At 38.0% G+C, this 15,637-nt stretch overlaps 2 protein-coding genes across 5 annotated transcripts in view; both read right to left on the bottom strand.

Annotated features, from left to right (window-relative positions):
- The window catches only part of WDR88 (WD repeat domain 88), a 32,314-nt gene extending 29,106 nt beyond the window's left edge, over nucleotides 1-3,208 (bottom strand). Inside the window, exons 1-2 of the mRNA XM_067540047.1 lie at nucleotides 2,789-3,208; nucleotides 1,288-1,398 (exon numbers count right to left, since the gene is read on the bottom strand). Coding sequence (XP_067396148.1) covers nucleotides 1,288-1,398; nucleotides 2,789-2,896 — 219 coding nt within the window. The 5' untranslated portion in view covers nucleotides 2,897-3,208. The remainder of the gene's footprint in view (nucleotides 1-1,287; nucleotides 1,399-2,788) is intronic.
- Nucleotides 3,209-5,330: 2,122 nt separating this feature from the next.
- Nucleotides 5,331-15,637, bottom strand: part of GPATCH1 (G-patch domain containing 1) — a 29,045-nt gene continuing 18,738 nt past the window's right edge. For 2 of the 4 annotated variants that reach the window (XM_067540043.1, XM_067540046.1), the window contains 8 exons: nucleotides 15,373-15,500; nucleotides 14,822-14,958; nucleotides 14,280-14,449; nucleotides 11,777-11,990; nucleotides 10,123-10,227; nucleotides 8,689-8,813; nucleotides 7,766-7,917; nucleotides 5,331-5,829 (listed from right to left, as the gene is read on the bottom strand). In XM_067540043.1, the coding sequence (XP_067396144.1) occupies nucleotides 5,805-5,829; nucleotides 7,766-7,917; nucleotides 8,689-8,813; nucleotides 10,123-10,227; nucleotides 11,777-11,990; nucleotides 14,280-14,449; nucleotides 14,822-14,958; nucleotides 15,373-15,500 (1,056 nt within the window). In that variant the 3' untranslated portion in view covers nucleotides 5,331-5,804. Of the gene's footprint in view, nucleotides 5,830-7,761; nucleotides 7,918-8,688; nucleotides 8,814-10,122; nucleotides 10,228-11,776; nucleotides 11,991-14,279; nucleotides 14,450-14,821; nucleotides 14,959-15,372; nucleotides 15,501-15,637 lie in introns of those variants that run through there. The other 2 variants (XM_067540044.1, XM_067540045.1) reach the window with 2 other exon arrangements.

Raw genomic sequence — 15,637 nt, 5'->3', positions numbered from 1 at the left:
CTGGGAGAAACACTTGTGCCACTCGAGAGTCCAGCATGGCTCCAATAAACGTGAGCTTTTTGGTGGGATTTGTCTTTGTTGATGCATATGCCAAAGTCAGAAAAAAGGTCTTGTAAAGTCTGGATAGTCACAAGCAGGCATTCATGCAACGATGCCATCAATAGCCAGTCATCTAGGTAAGGGATCAGGGAGTGACCCAGGCATTGCACGTGCACTGCCACAACTGTAAAGACTTTCTTGAATACCCATGGTGCAGTAGCTTTCCTAAAGGGGAGGACGTGGAACTGATAATGGGAGTGTCCTATTTTGAAGCAGAGAAACTTGCGGTTGGCTGGATGGATGTCCATGTGAACATAGGATAAGAATAAGGATCTGGGGCATCTTTTAGCACTGACTGAATTTAAAAAGCTTCACATCACATCATTGCGGTAACCAACATGATTGGAATTTTGTGGAAACTCTAGGTAACTTCATAAAACTTGACAAGCGCATCAGAGCAGAAAGAAAGTAAAGGACAGCTTTTAATTTTATTGCAAACAAAAGGCAGCATATGAAAAGTGTAAAAAACATTATGGCCTTGCTAATAATTAAATTTATTGCCTACAGTGCACAACCTTTGATTTCCACTACTCTCTAAGACTATATACATTAAGCAATGTGATGGTAAGCAAAATGGACCTCCAGATCGAAAGAAACTGATAATTGTGTACCAAGCCATTGCTGTGAATTACTTTATTCAAAGAACTAGGGCACTGATCCAGCAAAACTCTTAAGCATGTGCTTAAGTCCACAGCTATTCAGCAAAGCATTTTAAATACATATATAAGTCCTATTTAAGTAAATAGGATCTACATATATACTTAAGTGCTTTACTGAATCAGAGACTAGACTCACTCAAGTAATGGGTAAAAACATGAAAGTTAGAAAAAAAATAATCTCATTAACACTATAAAAGCTGAACAAGATGACATGCCCATTGAAAAAAGTCAAAATTAATTTTTTTTTCCAGAAAGAGTTGACATTTTATATAATATTTTAATAGAGCTCTCTCACTAGTGTGTAAGAACATTCACATGGCATGCTGCTGAATGTCAAAGAATATGTTAAAAGTACTGAATAGGAGCAATACCATTTTAACTGTGCCTTATTTTACAAACTGAATAAAAAGCTGTTTAGGCAGCCAATTGATGACTCACTCAACCTTCATGCTTATTTGACATTGCTTGCTTGGTTTAGACATTATTATGGTGTGGTTGTTGGATTCATTGTTTTAGATTCATGACATACCCAGAGCTTCATTGTTCTATCATAAGAGCATGAAAGAATTTTTGTATCTTCAAAGCAGAAACAACAGGCGCTCACAGTATCACAGTGTCCTCTCAAAATTTTAAAGTGGATCTGTAAATGAACAGAACAAAGATTAAATACATTTTATCTTGTATAATAAATCCTTCTTGTTGACAAGTTAGTCCTTAAGAGGGAGCACGAAAGTAATAACCTGATTAGAATTTTTAGTTCCTGCTATTTGTTTGAGAGCAATCAAACTCATCTTTCTCTGTTATTAGATTGCAGTTGATTTGGCAGATCACAGCATGGCTTTTTTTATTTTAAAGCACCTCCTGTTTGTCCATGCTCTTCTCATCCAAATCAAAATTTATATCTTTAAATTTCAAAAAATCTACTTTGATTCTTCATTATGTTGCTTGAAAGACTCCATTGTATCTGTTTACTCCTTAGCTTATTATAGAAAGCCACTTTAAGGACCTAGACTATGCCTTTCATCCAGAGTCACTGCAAACCTCATTGAACAGGTGTTTATTTTTGTGTGGCTTTATCATAGACATATGGTAATGTATTGATTACTGTTCAGTATCTGTTCTTCAGAACTGACAATCAAAAAGGTTAAATGAGTTTGTTTGATTTGTCATGAATATTACATTTGTGGTTCATTATATATGTAAAGTAACTCAGTGGAAGCTTCCAGTCCTCTGCTTTCAGGAGCAATGAATACATTAAACCATTAAAAATATATAAATTGTGTGTTTTAAAAAGCTTTAGTCCATTGCATCTTCCTTGTTCCTGCTTTACTTTCTTTTCCTGTATAGATTGATACATGTTCCCCTCCAGTCTTCACAGATGGCATATGTATGTTACTAACAACACTCAACACATAAGATTAATTATAATGAAACGATCATGAAATATGCAGTAAAACTATTACCACAATCTAGTGTTTTGGGTAGGAGGATGAACAAAGTTTTGCAATATAAAAAATACATCACTGTGGCTCAGGGGAATTAAAGGAGCACATGGGCACTGGGAAGAGGCCAGCCTGGTAGTAGCAAAGAGGGGTTAGGTTGGCATGGCAATACTTTCCATGAGGGAAGGGGAAGGGGAAGGCAATGGAAGAAAAAAACATCTAGTCCCAGCTGTCCATAACTAGTGGCCTCTGGCAACTGGCTCATAGGAACCAGAGCCTGCAGCTCATCCCAGTGAGTGTTCCTATTGACTCCCCCCAAATTTCACCCCCCTCCACAATGCCCCAGGCACTGATGCTCTCACTCCCACACACTGAGAGCCGCCTCCCCCGGCTCTCACCAACCCCACCCTAGGCACTGAGGCTGTGACACCCCTGGCTCTCACCCTCACTCGCCCCCAGCCTGGGCCCTGAGCCCCCTTCAGCTCCCACCTCTTCACACCCTCCCGGCCACTGAGACCCCCGGGCGGCGGGCCCCCGTCCCTCAGCCTGGGCAGCGCGTTTCCCCCGGGCAGTAAGCCCCGCCCCCACCTGCGCTAGCCTGTCCTGGTCGCCCAAACGGCTCTCCAGCTGGGAGGGCCTGGGCTGCGGAGGCTCCTCCAAGGTGAGCGGGTCCCCTCGGCCGCTGGCCCCGGCCATCTCCCTGCCAGGGTAACCGGTAACCGCCGCTCACGGGAGCCCCTAACGGTCGCGCTGCCCCTGCCAAAGCCGGCAGCGGGTACCGCAGCGCCCTCCCCTCCACGCAATCAACCCGCCGTCCGGACACCACGGGCCGCGTCCCTACCCAAGATGCCGAATCCCAACCCAAGCAGCGGCTGCGGGCCCAGAGCCCGGGCCGCAGAGCAGCGTCGCAGGCTGCCCGACCGCCCGCTGCAAGCAGCGCTGTGCAGCCAGGATCTGCCCCGGCTCGCGGCCTCCGGAGGCTGCTGCCACAAGAACTCATTTTGTGTGTGTGGGGGGGGGAGAGACCCAAACCAAACCCTAAAAGGACCCCCACAGCGGCCAGGAGCCCCCTCCTCGCGTCTCGCTTTTAAGTCAAACCTTACAGGGGGAAGGGCTCCCACGTAAACAGCTGGGGGCTTGCTAGCTGCATACCTTTAAGACACTTGGTAACTACAGGCCCTGGCTTCACAGCTGCAAGCGCTAACAAGTGCTATCCTTGTACATAACTTCTAAATAAATATGGGAAGTGGGGAATTTTTAGATGAAGATGGACACAATAGCTGATGTACATGGAGTGTGGTTCCTAAAGGCTTTGGTGGGATACCCTTAGGACAGCTGTATAATTCAGTAGGCTTCACCCCTCAGACAGGCCATATAACATCCCAAACTCAGGCCAATGTCCTTTTATCACACCATCACCTGGTCTCATTTCTCAATAGCAGGGTCACACCCTCAATGCAACCTCTAGCTCTAGATAAAAGTCACTCCATTCTTACTAGTGTTCTGCCCTACCTCCACTGCAGTGGTGAAAATAACTTGTTTAATTTCTTTAATCATTATATACCCAACTCTTCTAATTGTTTTAGAAGTACATGTTTGTAAATTAAAGGGGTACTGTTAATTTGAAATCTTGTTAAATTTAAAGACATTAAAAAGTTTCAAATACCACACTTGCTTCTAAATCTTCCTACCAATTTTGTAGTACGGCAATCAGATTTTCCTAACAAATATTTTTCTTCTCTATTGCTCTATGAAGGGACTCCCATGAATAAAGGGGGGAATAGACTATTCAGAGAAAATGACTATATGAAGTACTATCAAATGCACAGGTAAAGAAACCGCAAAAAAATATATATTTATCTAATCCTGTTAAATTACACTAATCCAAGCAGTTGTGTGTCACACTAGTCAATCAAAAGAGACAGAAGCAACAACTATCTTGATGGCATTTTTAATTTTTTTAAATAATCAGTGAGGTAAAATCTTTGTTTTAAATGGAAAGAATTGAGAATTGGTGTCTGATTTTATAGGAACCATTTTCCCCCTCTGAAAGATGCAGTTCTTGAGGCACTGATTTTTTATAACACTATTGAACTAGTAATTTACCAAAAATATCTGTTTACTATAATTAAGAGTTTCCTGTTGCATTATAGTGTTGGTTTTTTTTATTCTGCTGCTTCATTTTCTCGTTCTTGTAATCCTGACAGAATTCCAAATCCATGTTTGTTACTAACTTTCCCTCGTTTCTATAAAGTTACCTTTTAATCACTAAATTTAAATTACAAAACCTAAATCAACACCAGACCACTATACCACCTTGCTCTAAATACCAAGGCCTATTAAAGAGACTATGAATGCTGAAAATTCACTTTATTTTTAACTAGCCCAATAAAAAGCTATCACCTACAATTTTGGTTTTGTTAGTTTTTTTTGTTAGCAATTGCAAATGAAGAACATTCTTTTAATCTCATAATAAACCATGAAGGAATGTGAGCTTTTTGTGATCTGTTTTAACAACTTGTTCCATTCAAGGTGTTCAGACAGTCATGTAGTTCAGTATTATTTCATAGTTCACATCATAAATACAATTTTACAGACTTATTTTTGCACCTTTTTAATGAAAGTTGAACCTCCTTTTAAGTGTACTATACAGAATAGGTCTGTCTCAGAGCAAGCAAGAACATTTTGAACCAGCAAGCACAATCAACATAATGTTTGTGTTAAACATAAACATGAATGTAGAATAATGCCAGTACTGAGGATGAAATGTTTTAGGTAGTGTTCAAGATAATTCTGTATTTTAAAGCTATTTTTAATGTGCATCATACAGTTAATTTATTGAAGAAGCCATACTATGGTGAGGGTAATATACAATTTTAAGACAGAAAGGAGATTAACACATTTAGAAATACAGGAAAATTCTGTGTTCTGAATATCTATCTATCTATCTATCTATCTATATATATATATATATATGAGAGAGAGAGAGAGAGAGAGAGAGAGAGAGAGACTCGTTTTCATACTAATTATGCCTTTTTAACTTCCTGGCTTCATTGCTTTCAGAATTGATCTACATTCTTGTTTATAATATTAGAAAGAACATTCACACAATGATTTAACACACCAGAAATACCATTTGTAATATACAATTTATTAAAATATCTACAGTCCGATTTTAATTAAATATAGCCCAAACCAAACTACAATGGGTTCCTCAAAACAGTCAAGAACTCACCATTTCAAATCTAGCTTTTAAGTTAAACATTAGGGTGGGAGGGAGAAGTCCTACTCTCATACACACGTGCACTTGCTGCCTATAGCTCTCACATTAATTAAATGTAGAGTCTGAATTATTACTTTTGATAATGCATGCCAGCAGTTGAAAAAAAATGTAAGGATCTTTCCAACATTCCACATTTCATACGGTTTAAAATAGTAAAATATCACAAAACAAACATTTGAAATAATAAATTTATATATATGTATTTAACATAAATACAATATTTACAGTGCATTAAACTATACACTACTGATCTACCATCATGGAGGAGATCAAAGTTACAGACCAAAAGTCATATAGTATTGAAGAAAACAAGTTACTGCTTCAAATTGCAGGAAGATGTTTCAGCCTGGGGGGGGGAAAAAGGCCATATTGAATAGTTATACACAACACCAGGAACATTTAATCACTTGAACAAGAATTAAAAGGTTTCTCAAACTTCAATCTGATTTAAACCATAATGTGTTTTTGCCCTTTTAATAAAGCAAGATGGATAAATCTTCTAAATGCCTCCAATATGTCAGTTTGCACAAAAAAAACTGGTTTGTGTGTGCAAAACCAATTTTGAATTTTGAACTACTTGTTTGGAAGCCCTTTAAAAAGTACTTTTTTTTAAGAAAGAGAAAATATTATACAGAAACAAAGTATAATTTTTAGAAATAATTTTTAAATTGCTCATGTTTTTGTTTGCTTTTTTTTTTTTTTAAAATGAACAAAGGAGGGATGAGAGGAGTCATTTGGAATGCCAAGTTCTCCTATTTGTATTCCCTTGTCCCACTAAGGTCCTATAATGAGGACCTTGAAATTGTGGGATAACTGTCAAAAAATTGAAGCTGAGCTGCAGACAAGCCATGGAAAATTGTAGAAAAGTAATAATGGACCTTATTATTTGCAGTAAAGTCCATTATTTATTACTGCAAAGAATACAGTCCATTACTACCTTTCCACGATTTTCCACGGTCAGCCACCTGGGGCTGAGAACGGGGGTTCTCGCTGTCAGCCAGCTGGGACTGAGGACAGGAGCCCGGGGCTGAGAGTGGGAACAGGGGGCTCAGAGCAGGAGCTCCTGCGCTCAGCCCTGAGGCGGCCAGGGTTCCCACCGTCAGTCCCACGCACGGTTGGGCTCCAACTGTCAAAACTGTGGTGGAAGCCTAATATTGTGGAATCTGCAATTTCCGCAATATCTCAAGTTAAGTAGGGCCTTAATGAATTTCCTACACCAAGGAAGACTGAAAATGGTTACTCTGCAGAGCATGTCGAGGCCATTCCTTCAATCAGCCAGAGGGATTCACTGGAATGTGATGCAGCGATCCCTCAACCCAGAGTATGCTTGGAGCTGAAGTTACTTATGTTTAATTTGGTGGTTTTTTAGATGTGTATGGAACATACTCTGTAAGCAGAATGAAGTCACAGTGTCCACTTCTACTGTCCATAGAATTAGTACTGGTTTGTTCAAGTCTATGGTTTATAAAACATGTAAGAGCACAGAGTCTAAAATTAGACCTACCAACTTCACTTTGGCTTGCTGAACAAACACGCACTTGATTGAAGCAGTTTCTCATTGTCTACTCTGTTCTGCCTGCCTGCTCCATATTTGTGAGACAGCGAGGTATTGACTTACACAGGAATCTTGTATTCAAGCAGAGAATTCTCTTAAGCTTCAGTAACTTGCCAGCTCACAAGAACAGAACCAGCAAGCAAAGACGGGTGTGATATTGACAACCCCTGACTCTGATCCAAAATAAAACCAACACCCTGGGTCTGTTGTAGCTGGGTCATTCAGTTGTGAATGATTTACAAGCATTTATTTTGGATACTAAAAATCATATCATGAAATATTCCAGTTACCAGGGGATGGGTAAATGTTGAGACTGTTAACCTTGACTATGTTCTCTGAAAAAATGTAGTAGCAACACTTCTCATCATTTGCGTTCCTCTTACCTTTTCAATATTTATTCCCATTTATAGTAATTTACAATGACAAGGTTTTGTCCAAATTAACTGTCATTATCTAGTGCTTGCAGAGTTATCTGCTCAGTGCTCTTTTCCCTGGAGCACTTTATCTTAAAATTGGCTCTTATCTGGCACATCTAGATCCAAAAGCCTCAGATAAATTATCTTTTCTGACCTGATTAGCTAAAATGAGCTATTGTACCAGATCCACAGCTGCTTTAAATTGGTGCAGTTCCACTAACTTCAGAGAACTACAGCAACTTACACTAGCTGAGGATCAAACCCATTATTGCTGCCAGATTTACAAAGATTTCAGTAAATTATGTATTTACCTTCTTAGAAGTTCCTGGGGTGATAAATCTGTGATCTCCTCTATGTCACTAAGGCTGTCACTGCTATCAGTAGTGTCTGAGCTACTGTTTTTCTCTGATTTTTTATTCTTGTGTTTGCCTTTGTGCCTGTGCTTCTTATGCTTCTTTTTCTGCTAAAAAAAGAAATAGCTGAGTCTGCTATTCATGTATTTCTTAATTTTTACAAAGAGAGTTGGTCAAATTTCAACAGAAGGTCACCAAAAAAAGAGCAGGAAACATATTTCAGTATAAATTCCAAATTTAACTGGAGCAGAGCCGTAACAACGGTTCTTGCACATTTTCAGTTGTGTGAACTTTAAGTAATACAAGACAAGGTCTCTGGGAGGCCAGTAACAAATAAATTAAATTAACATATATTTAGCCCTGGTCTACACTTACCTGGGGATTCAGTGGCAGTTGACGGGAGTTATGCAAACTACGCAGAGTAGCTTGCGTAACTCCTGTCGACAGCTGTGTTTCCCTTCTGCGCGCTATCTTCACTGCACTGCGCAGTGATTTACTCAGTCAACTTCCTGATCGATTGAGCGGGTCTACACTGACCACTCAATCAATCCAGAAAGATCAATCTGGTGGTGGCGACTTTGCCACCGTCAGTATAAACATACCCTTAGAAACTTAATTATAATGCATCAAGGTTTTCTACAGCATTATGCAGTTTCTAAGCACACTATGCTTCTGGTCCCTTAAGCATCATCCTCTTCAGCCAATGTATCTTCTGTTCTAAGCTAGAAGTGTTAAGGGAGTCTAAGGGAAGATGTCCAAGCAGCTCAATTCTATTTGTTTTCCAGCATATATCCAGCATAATCCAGTATATATCATGGCAGTTTTCACTTGACTGAGGAAATCAGTCCAAAGAAAGAATAAATTGATTCTAAGTTGATCACCTTTTCCTTTTTGTGTTTGTGCTCTCTCTTAGTCTTGTGTTTTTCTTTGTTCTTTTTATGTTTCTCTTTCTGATTGACTTCAAGAGAACTTGCTAGTGGTACTGGCTCATGCTTCTGAGTAGTATCTAAAGCACAAATCAAATATAGATAAATAAACATTACCAAATAAAAGGCAAAACACAATACTAAACTACACAAAAATTTAAATTCCCTAATACTGGGCTGAGATTTCCACAGCTGCATAACCAATTTGGGACACTCAATTCGATGAATTAATTTTAACTTCTCTAGTCCTTAGACATATTTTTGCAATCAGATATAAAAAAAAACCAAACCCCAAAACATGCCAGTTTTTGGCCCCAATTTTCCATCAGGATCTGCTAGCATTGACTCTTGAGTTTGTGCAGTGCCCCAATTAAATCAGTGGGTATCTGCACAGACACAGAGGATCAAAACATTTGACAATGTCACTAACATATACATATGGAGCTGGAAGGAAAAATGAAGGACCCCAGTGCTCTCATAGTTTCTTTCCAAGAAAGGACCCTGGATGTGAATTGAAATTATTTGCCATTAAAATACTTAGAATAGCTTCAACCTGTGTGTAAAGTTTCCACAAATGAAGTAACAATGACATGATATTAACTCTAAATCTGTTGAACATGGTTAATTAAACAGGATTAAAAAAAACCAAAAAACCCATCTATTCAATATTTAATAGGTCATAGCAACTGCATACATTCTCCTACTCAAAGATCTATAAGGTCTGATTCTGGGTAGAGAAAAGATAACTACACACTAGTTCTGAATTTTAGTGATTCATAGCCCAGATTAAATATATGGATGTATACATTCTAATAGATATGTATACTTATTGACCCATAATTTCTCTGTACCAGATATACCTTCTACTTGCATGGGGACAGTTGCTTAACAACTATAGGCTTTAAGCCAGTGTAATATTCACTTGAATATCTATCTCTGTATATTACCTAATTGCAGATCAAATCCCAGTCAATAAATTGCCCTCTGAAATACAAAGTTTTAAAAAATGAAATTATCATAATCTACATTACTGTAGCACCTAGGGACCCTATTCACAGGCCAGGACCTCATTGTGCTAAGCACTGTATAAACACAGAACAAAAAGATCCCTGCCCTGAGGTGCTTACAATCTAATTATAAGACAAGAGACAACAGATGAAGGCAGAGACACAGAACTACGAGGAAAAAATGAGACAATATTGGTCAGCATGATAGACAGTGGACTCAGCACACCATATTTGTGTAGGAATCACAACAAAGGAGAGTTTTGAGAAGGGGATTTGAAGGTGGAAAATGAGCTAACTGAAGATATTTTGTTTACGCTCCCCATAACCAATTGCATCTTATATACATTTTCAGTGTATTAAATTTAAAGTCTTCAGTACTTACTAGAAGAGAAAACTGGAGGCAACCTCGGTCCAAATTCTTCTCCCTTATCCAACTCCTCCAAAAGAGGTGGCAAAAGGTCAGGCTCATTTGTAACAGCCATACTTTCTAGAAAAATAACATCGGTTTTAACTTAAAAGGAAAAAGTACTTCCCATACCCAAGAGAGCTGAGAAAATATTTCATTAAAAATAAAATATCAAATAAAGACAAGTTAATGAATTTTGCACACTTGTTTAGGTTTTGCACTTCATAGTTTTTCAAAGAAGGTGATTCTAACCCATTTTTCTTATTAAAGGGATCTCAGAAGCCTCCAATATTTACACAAATTCTTTTTAAAAGACTTCAGTTTATTACATATGTAATTTCTTAAGCTTTTTTTGTACAAAGCTTCTTAACTTCTTAAAAATCTTTATCAAGAAAGAGAAGTTGATCACCTTTTCCTTTTGCACCTTCCTGTGCATTTCAAGGATTGGTTGTATTGTCTGGGATCACCATATATTTTAATCACAGTGCTATTGATTTTTAAATCAAAATTAAAAATAAAAATTGCAGGCAACACAAGCATAAATATTAACAAAATCTATAATTTAAGGGCAAAAAAACACACTTACTCCTGCAAACTTTTTAAGAATTAGGCAAAATTCCATTGTCAAAGATACGGTAATATTTTAAAAGGTGATTTTAGACCTAGCAGTTCGGAACATTTCCACATTTAAAAAAAAAAAGTATAAATTGGTCTTTTATATGAAATTAAGGCTACTTTACATTTGGATGGGGGCATTAGCTTGTTTTTATTTAGTAACTTATTACTCCACGTGCCATTTGCACTAATTAGACTAATTGGCACTAATTACTGGGAGATCCACTGCACATTGCCTTTTTTTTTTGGTTGGCAAATAAGCAAACAAATGCCAATTACAACATTAAAAATACAACATCCCAAAATGTCAAAATACACAAACACAGTGTTATCTTTATATTTCCTAGTAAACTATTACATTACTCAGTTACATTGTTACTTTATTATGTATGTAAATTTCAGTTTTAGTATGAGAACTTTCTATAACACTCTGCTATTAAACCTTGCTATAATAGAATAAGACTACTTTCCCCCCCCCACTCCAGTTAATTTGCTCTGTAGACCAGTAGTGAAAACTGTTGAGATTCAACTGTACTATTTAAAAATCTATTTCAATATTATATTAAGTGAGAATTTCAAAATATCAAAAAGGAATTCCTATTTAAAAAAATGCAAATTCTTATTTCCAATCTTATCAAAATTTCATCATTAAATAGGTATACATTATTATATATCATACACATGTAATAAGGTGTATGAAGTCACCAACTTTGGGACTTTCTTTACAGAGAAATATGGGATTTGTCCTTATCCCTCACTCTGTTTAGTAAACAAATGCCTTTGACAGTGTATCTGTGAAAACTATCCTTGGCATATGGCTATGCAGATAATATTTAAATAGAGAGAGCTTGATTCAGCATTCCATTATTCCAGTTTTACACAGGTGTTACTCCACTGAGACAATGGAGTTACACCAGTGTGAGAATGGAGTAAAGCTCTATTCCACCAGGCCCACAATGTTTTAATTTCTTATAAAACTCCTAGAATTTCATGAAACTGATCAATCAACTATTACCTTGTATATCACACGAGGAGGTATCTGTTGGATTAGCATGCTCTGTACTTTCTGGGTTTGGCACGGCAGAGGTTGGCTGATGCACCTCTTCATCACTATCTTCCTCAGATGAGGATGATTTTTCATCTGAGGAACTGGCAAAGATGGCTTTAAATAAGTCCATAGATGGTCTGCTTTCTTCTTCTTCTCCCTGATCTGTGCTTTCATTAACTGCCTGCATAACAGTGCCCAAAAGGAAAAAGATTTAAACACTGACAGAGGAAAAAAGTGTCTCTCCATTAAGTTAAACAAAATATTTCAACACTTCTGATGGTATTTTCATTGAGGATTTTAAAACTAACAAATTTCACAGTAACTCTGGAGTCTATAAATTTGACAACTGTTGACACACAGTAGTAGAGCTCAGATACTGCAAGTCACTTTCCAGTAAAGAACACGGCAACCTGCGTTTTTTCATGCAGTTCACAACAGCTCTCTTGAAAGAATATAAAATACTAACACTTTTTGGTTTTAAGTCAATAGACAGCTTTTTCTTTAGCTTAAGTTCACCATAAACAAATCTATCATCTTCCTCAGAATAATATACATCTATCCCTGTACAAGGAAAGAAAAGTGGACTTTGTCCAGGGAAATCAATGGGTGTAGTGGAAGGCATCACAGTCCTCTACAGCCAATCACAGACTATCCTTGTGCCCCCTTGTGCACAATACTTACTATCCTTGTGCCCCCTGTTTATGAGCTATAAGACGTACATCCTTTTAAGCACAAATCCCATGTTTCCCTTTGCTCACCCTGAGTTGTCTCTGTCCCCAGTGCACCAACTTGTTCTAGAATCTAGAGACAGTACAGAGACTACTGTACACTACTTAGGGATTACAAAGACTGTCACTCTGCCTGCAACCTAGCTCCCCCAGAGTCCTTACACAGACCAAAAAGAGGCTTGCAAAACACTTTCAAAAGAGTAAATCCCTCTTACTAAATGTGCTTCGTTAACCCCCCCCCCCCCAAGTCCATCCACAATAAAAACAATGCCAAATGTGAGAGTCAACCTATAGTAGCTAATGCAAACAAAATAAAAAACTATCCTACAAAACTAAAAAAATCAATAGCTCTTAACTCCCAAGCAAATTTCACTCTTCAGGCCAAATTTTCAAATGGCTTCCACCAACATATCTGCTAAAAAGGCACAAGCAGAAGGAGCAATCATTATTTAGGGCAACTACTCAGTTTTTGTTAACCCCTATAATTTCTCATGGTTGGAGCTACAGAAGGTCTCCACAATTGGTTCCCACATGTAATAGAATCACACTGAGTACTATTGGCTATAGAGAGCAAAAAAAATTCATTTCCTACTTCATATCAAGATCTACATGCATGCAGAATTTCATGTAGATCAGATTACTCTTTTGGTTCTTCAGTAAAAACAGCAAGAACTAGACAAACAAGTGCTTTCCTTCATCTGAACTATACATTTCTGCATAGAAAGCAAGGTTGTTTTTTTCCCCCATCATTTGGACCACTTCCCCTCCAATTTCTAGAAGTGGTCATCACCTTTCCTCCCACTCAACATCACATATCCCTCTGGCAACTACACCAACTTGCTTATGCGATTTAGCTTTCTTCTTGAAAGCAAGAAGACTGCCAACACTATGAGATCAGCCAACTCTTTACATACCACCAGCAGCACATGGACCACAAGCTGAGCACCACTGATTTTAAAATTATTTGCTTTATATATGAAATTCTAGGGCAATATTATGTGAGTAAAAATGCAAAACATTTCAGTGATAATACTGTCATGGCAATATCCCAGATTTCTTATCACTGTACAATATTGTCCCCCACGTAGGGGATTAGAAATGTAATAGTTTACTGTTGCAAAGTTTCTTTCCCATTGTTCTGTTTGGGCTGGGGCGAAATTGGTGTTTGTCCTCCCACCATCCACAATAGGGAGATTCAGGCCAAAGAACCCAGGGAGCTCCAAGAGCCACACAGGGCCACTTATAGTCAACTAGCGCATTCACACTGTCTCCTGGTTTCCTCATCTCCTTGACAACATGCTGCTGCAGGAACTGTGGTGACCAGGGCCCCCCTGCCACTGCCCATCTTTCACAGGGATGGAAGCTTAACCTCTTAGAATGGGAACCTGAATAAGTTAGTGCCAACGTCCGGAAGTTCCCCTAGTATACATTTGTGAATGTATGATGCTGCAGAATTGCTAGATCTGCCACAGACCTGCAACCCAGTGCATATACAGAGGCCTGGTAGATGAGCTTCCATGGGGACATGTTGTGGAGAAGAATCTCTTTCCCACAGGTGGAGGGGACAATTTGGCCCCAAGTGCAGGTATGTCTTTTCTAACTTGGCATGAGTTGCTACTACTGACTCTCTCCATGCACAAAGAAAGGCATTTCAAAACGTTATAGAAAAACCATCAAGGAGAAGAACGATATGAAATAGCATGAATGTTACTGAAAATGTCAAACCTTTGGAGATCTTATACCTTATTGGGAAGGGGTTCATTTGTTCTACTTCTGTCTTCTTCTGTCACTGGTTCTGGTGGTTGCTGCTCAATATCAACTTTTGATCTAGCAAGGCTTATGAACTCACTAATAGAATCCTTTTTCTTCTTCTCTTTGTCAGATACATCCCATCTTGATGGTTTCTTTGGCTCTAAAAAAATGTTACAAGATCCCAAGCATCATGGTTAATTAGCTTTAATGTTTAAATACTGCTGCATTTCATGGTCAGGTCAATCATCTACTAGTACTTACTTTATTGTTATTGCCTATATTAAAAAAAAAAAAAATCTTACAACTAGAAGATCTCTATGGGCCAGATCCTCAGCTGGTGTAAATCAGTACAACTCCACTGATTTCAACTGATCTGGCCCTATAGATGTAGCTTTAACTGAGTTTTCAACAATTTTCTTTTATTTATAAGGAAACTGCATCTTGGTATTTTCACATTCCATGACAAGTACATCAACCTTTTTAAAAATCATTAACTACTGGGATTACACTAATAAAATGCTGACCCACTTACTGTTAGGATTGTTATTCAGATGCATTTTTTCATTTGTTGTTTGAGTTACAGTTGTTGTGGTAGACTCCGGTAGAGTTAAGAAATTGAATACAGAATACTTATCACGTTTCACTTTGGGTAACCCAACAATCGATGAACTAGAGGAAAATGAAATTGTCAATCATTATTTTTAAAGATGGGATGGATGGACAACACTGGAAAATGAAGTCTTAGATTATCCACAAAACAAGCAGAGCCCATGAAGCAGCTATTAACACATACAAACCCTAACAAAGGTGAATCCACTATGCACCACCTATTTCCATTCAAAGTATCTTTAACGCGATAGTCCATAAAGGTGATCCTTCCTGTTTAGGTAAAAAGCAAATTGGCAAGATATCATAAGGAAGCTAGCCTGCTGTTCTACCTGTGTTGCATCTATTCTGAAGATAAAGAGAGGGTTTCAGCCTCCAGAGATGTCAAACTAGCATTTTCCATAAACATGACACAAATTTTGCAACAATTTTAAAAATTGCTTTGAAAGTGTTAAGATATTTGATTAATCATCTTACTCAGAGTAGGGATCAGGAATATTAAATCTTTTACACAGTAGTTTTTCAGGGTGCCACTCAAACTTATCTCTTGTGAGCTTGCCAAACATCTTCATCTTCACTGCAGATTCTTTGTCATCAATATCATTCTGTAAAATTCAAATGTTGATTATATACCCTAGATGATAATCAACTTCTTGAAATGTCTGCTATAATGGTAATAGTGTCAACATTCAGTGAACTTAAAGGATAAATACTTTACTGCTATGTGAGCAGTACTGTATAT

Source organism: Emydura macquarii, unplaced genomic scaffold, assembly GCF_026122565.2.
Source record: "Emydura macquarii macquarii isolate MOO-44397 ecotype Brisbane River unplaced genomic scaffold, CSIRO-AGI_Emac_v2 contig_561, whole genome shotgun sequence".
Lineage (NCBI taxonomy): Eukaryota > Metazoa > Chordata > Testudines > Chelidae > Emydura > Emydura macquarii.
The sequence above is the reverse complement of the archived record's forward strand: the minus strand, read 5'-3'. Positions and strand labels throughout refer to the sequence as shown.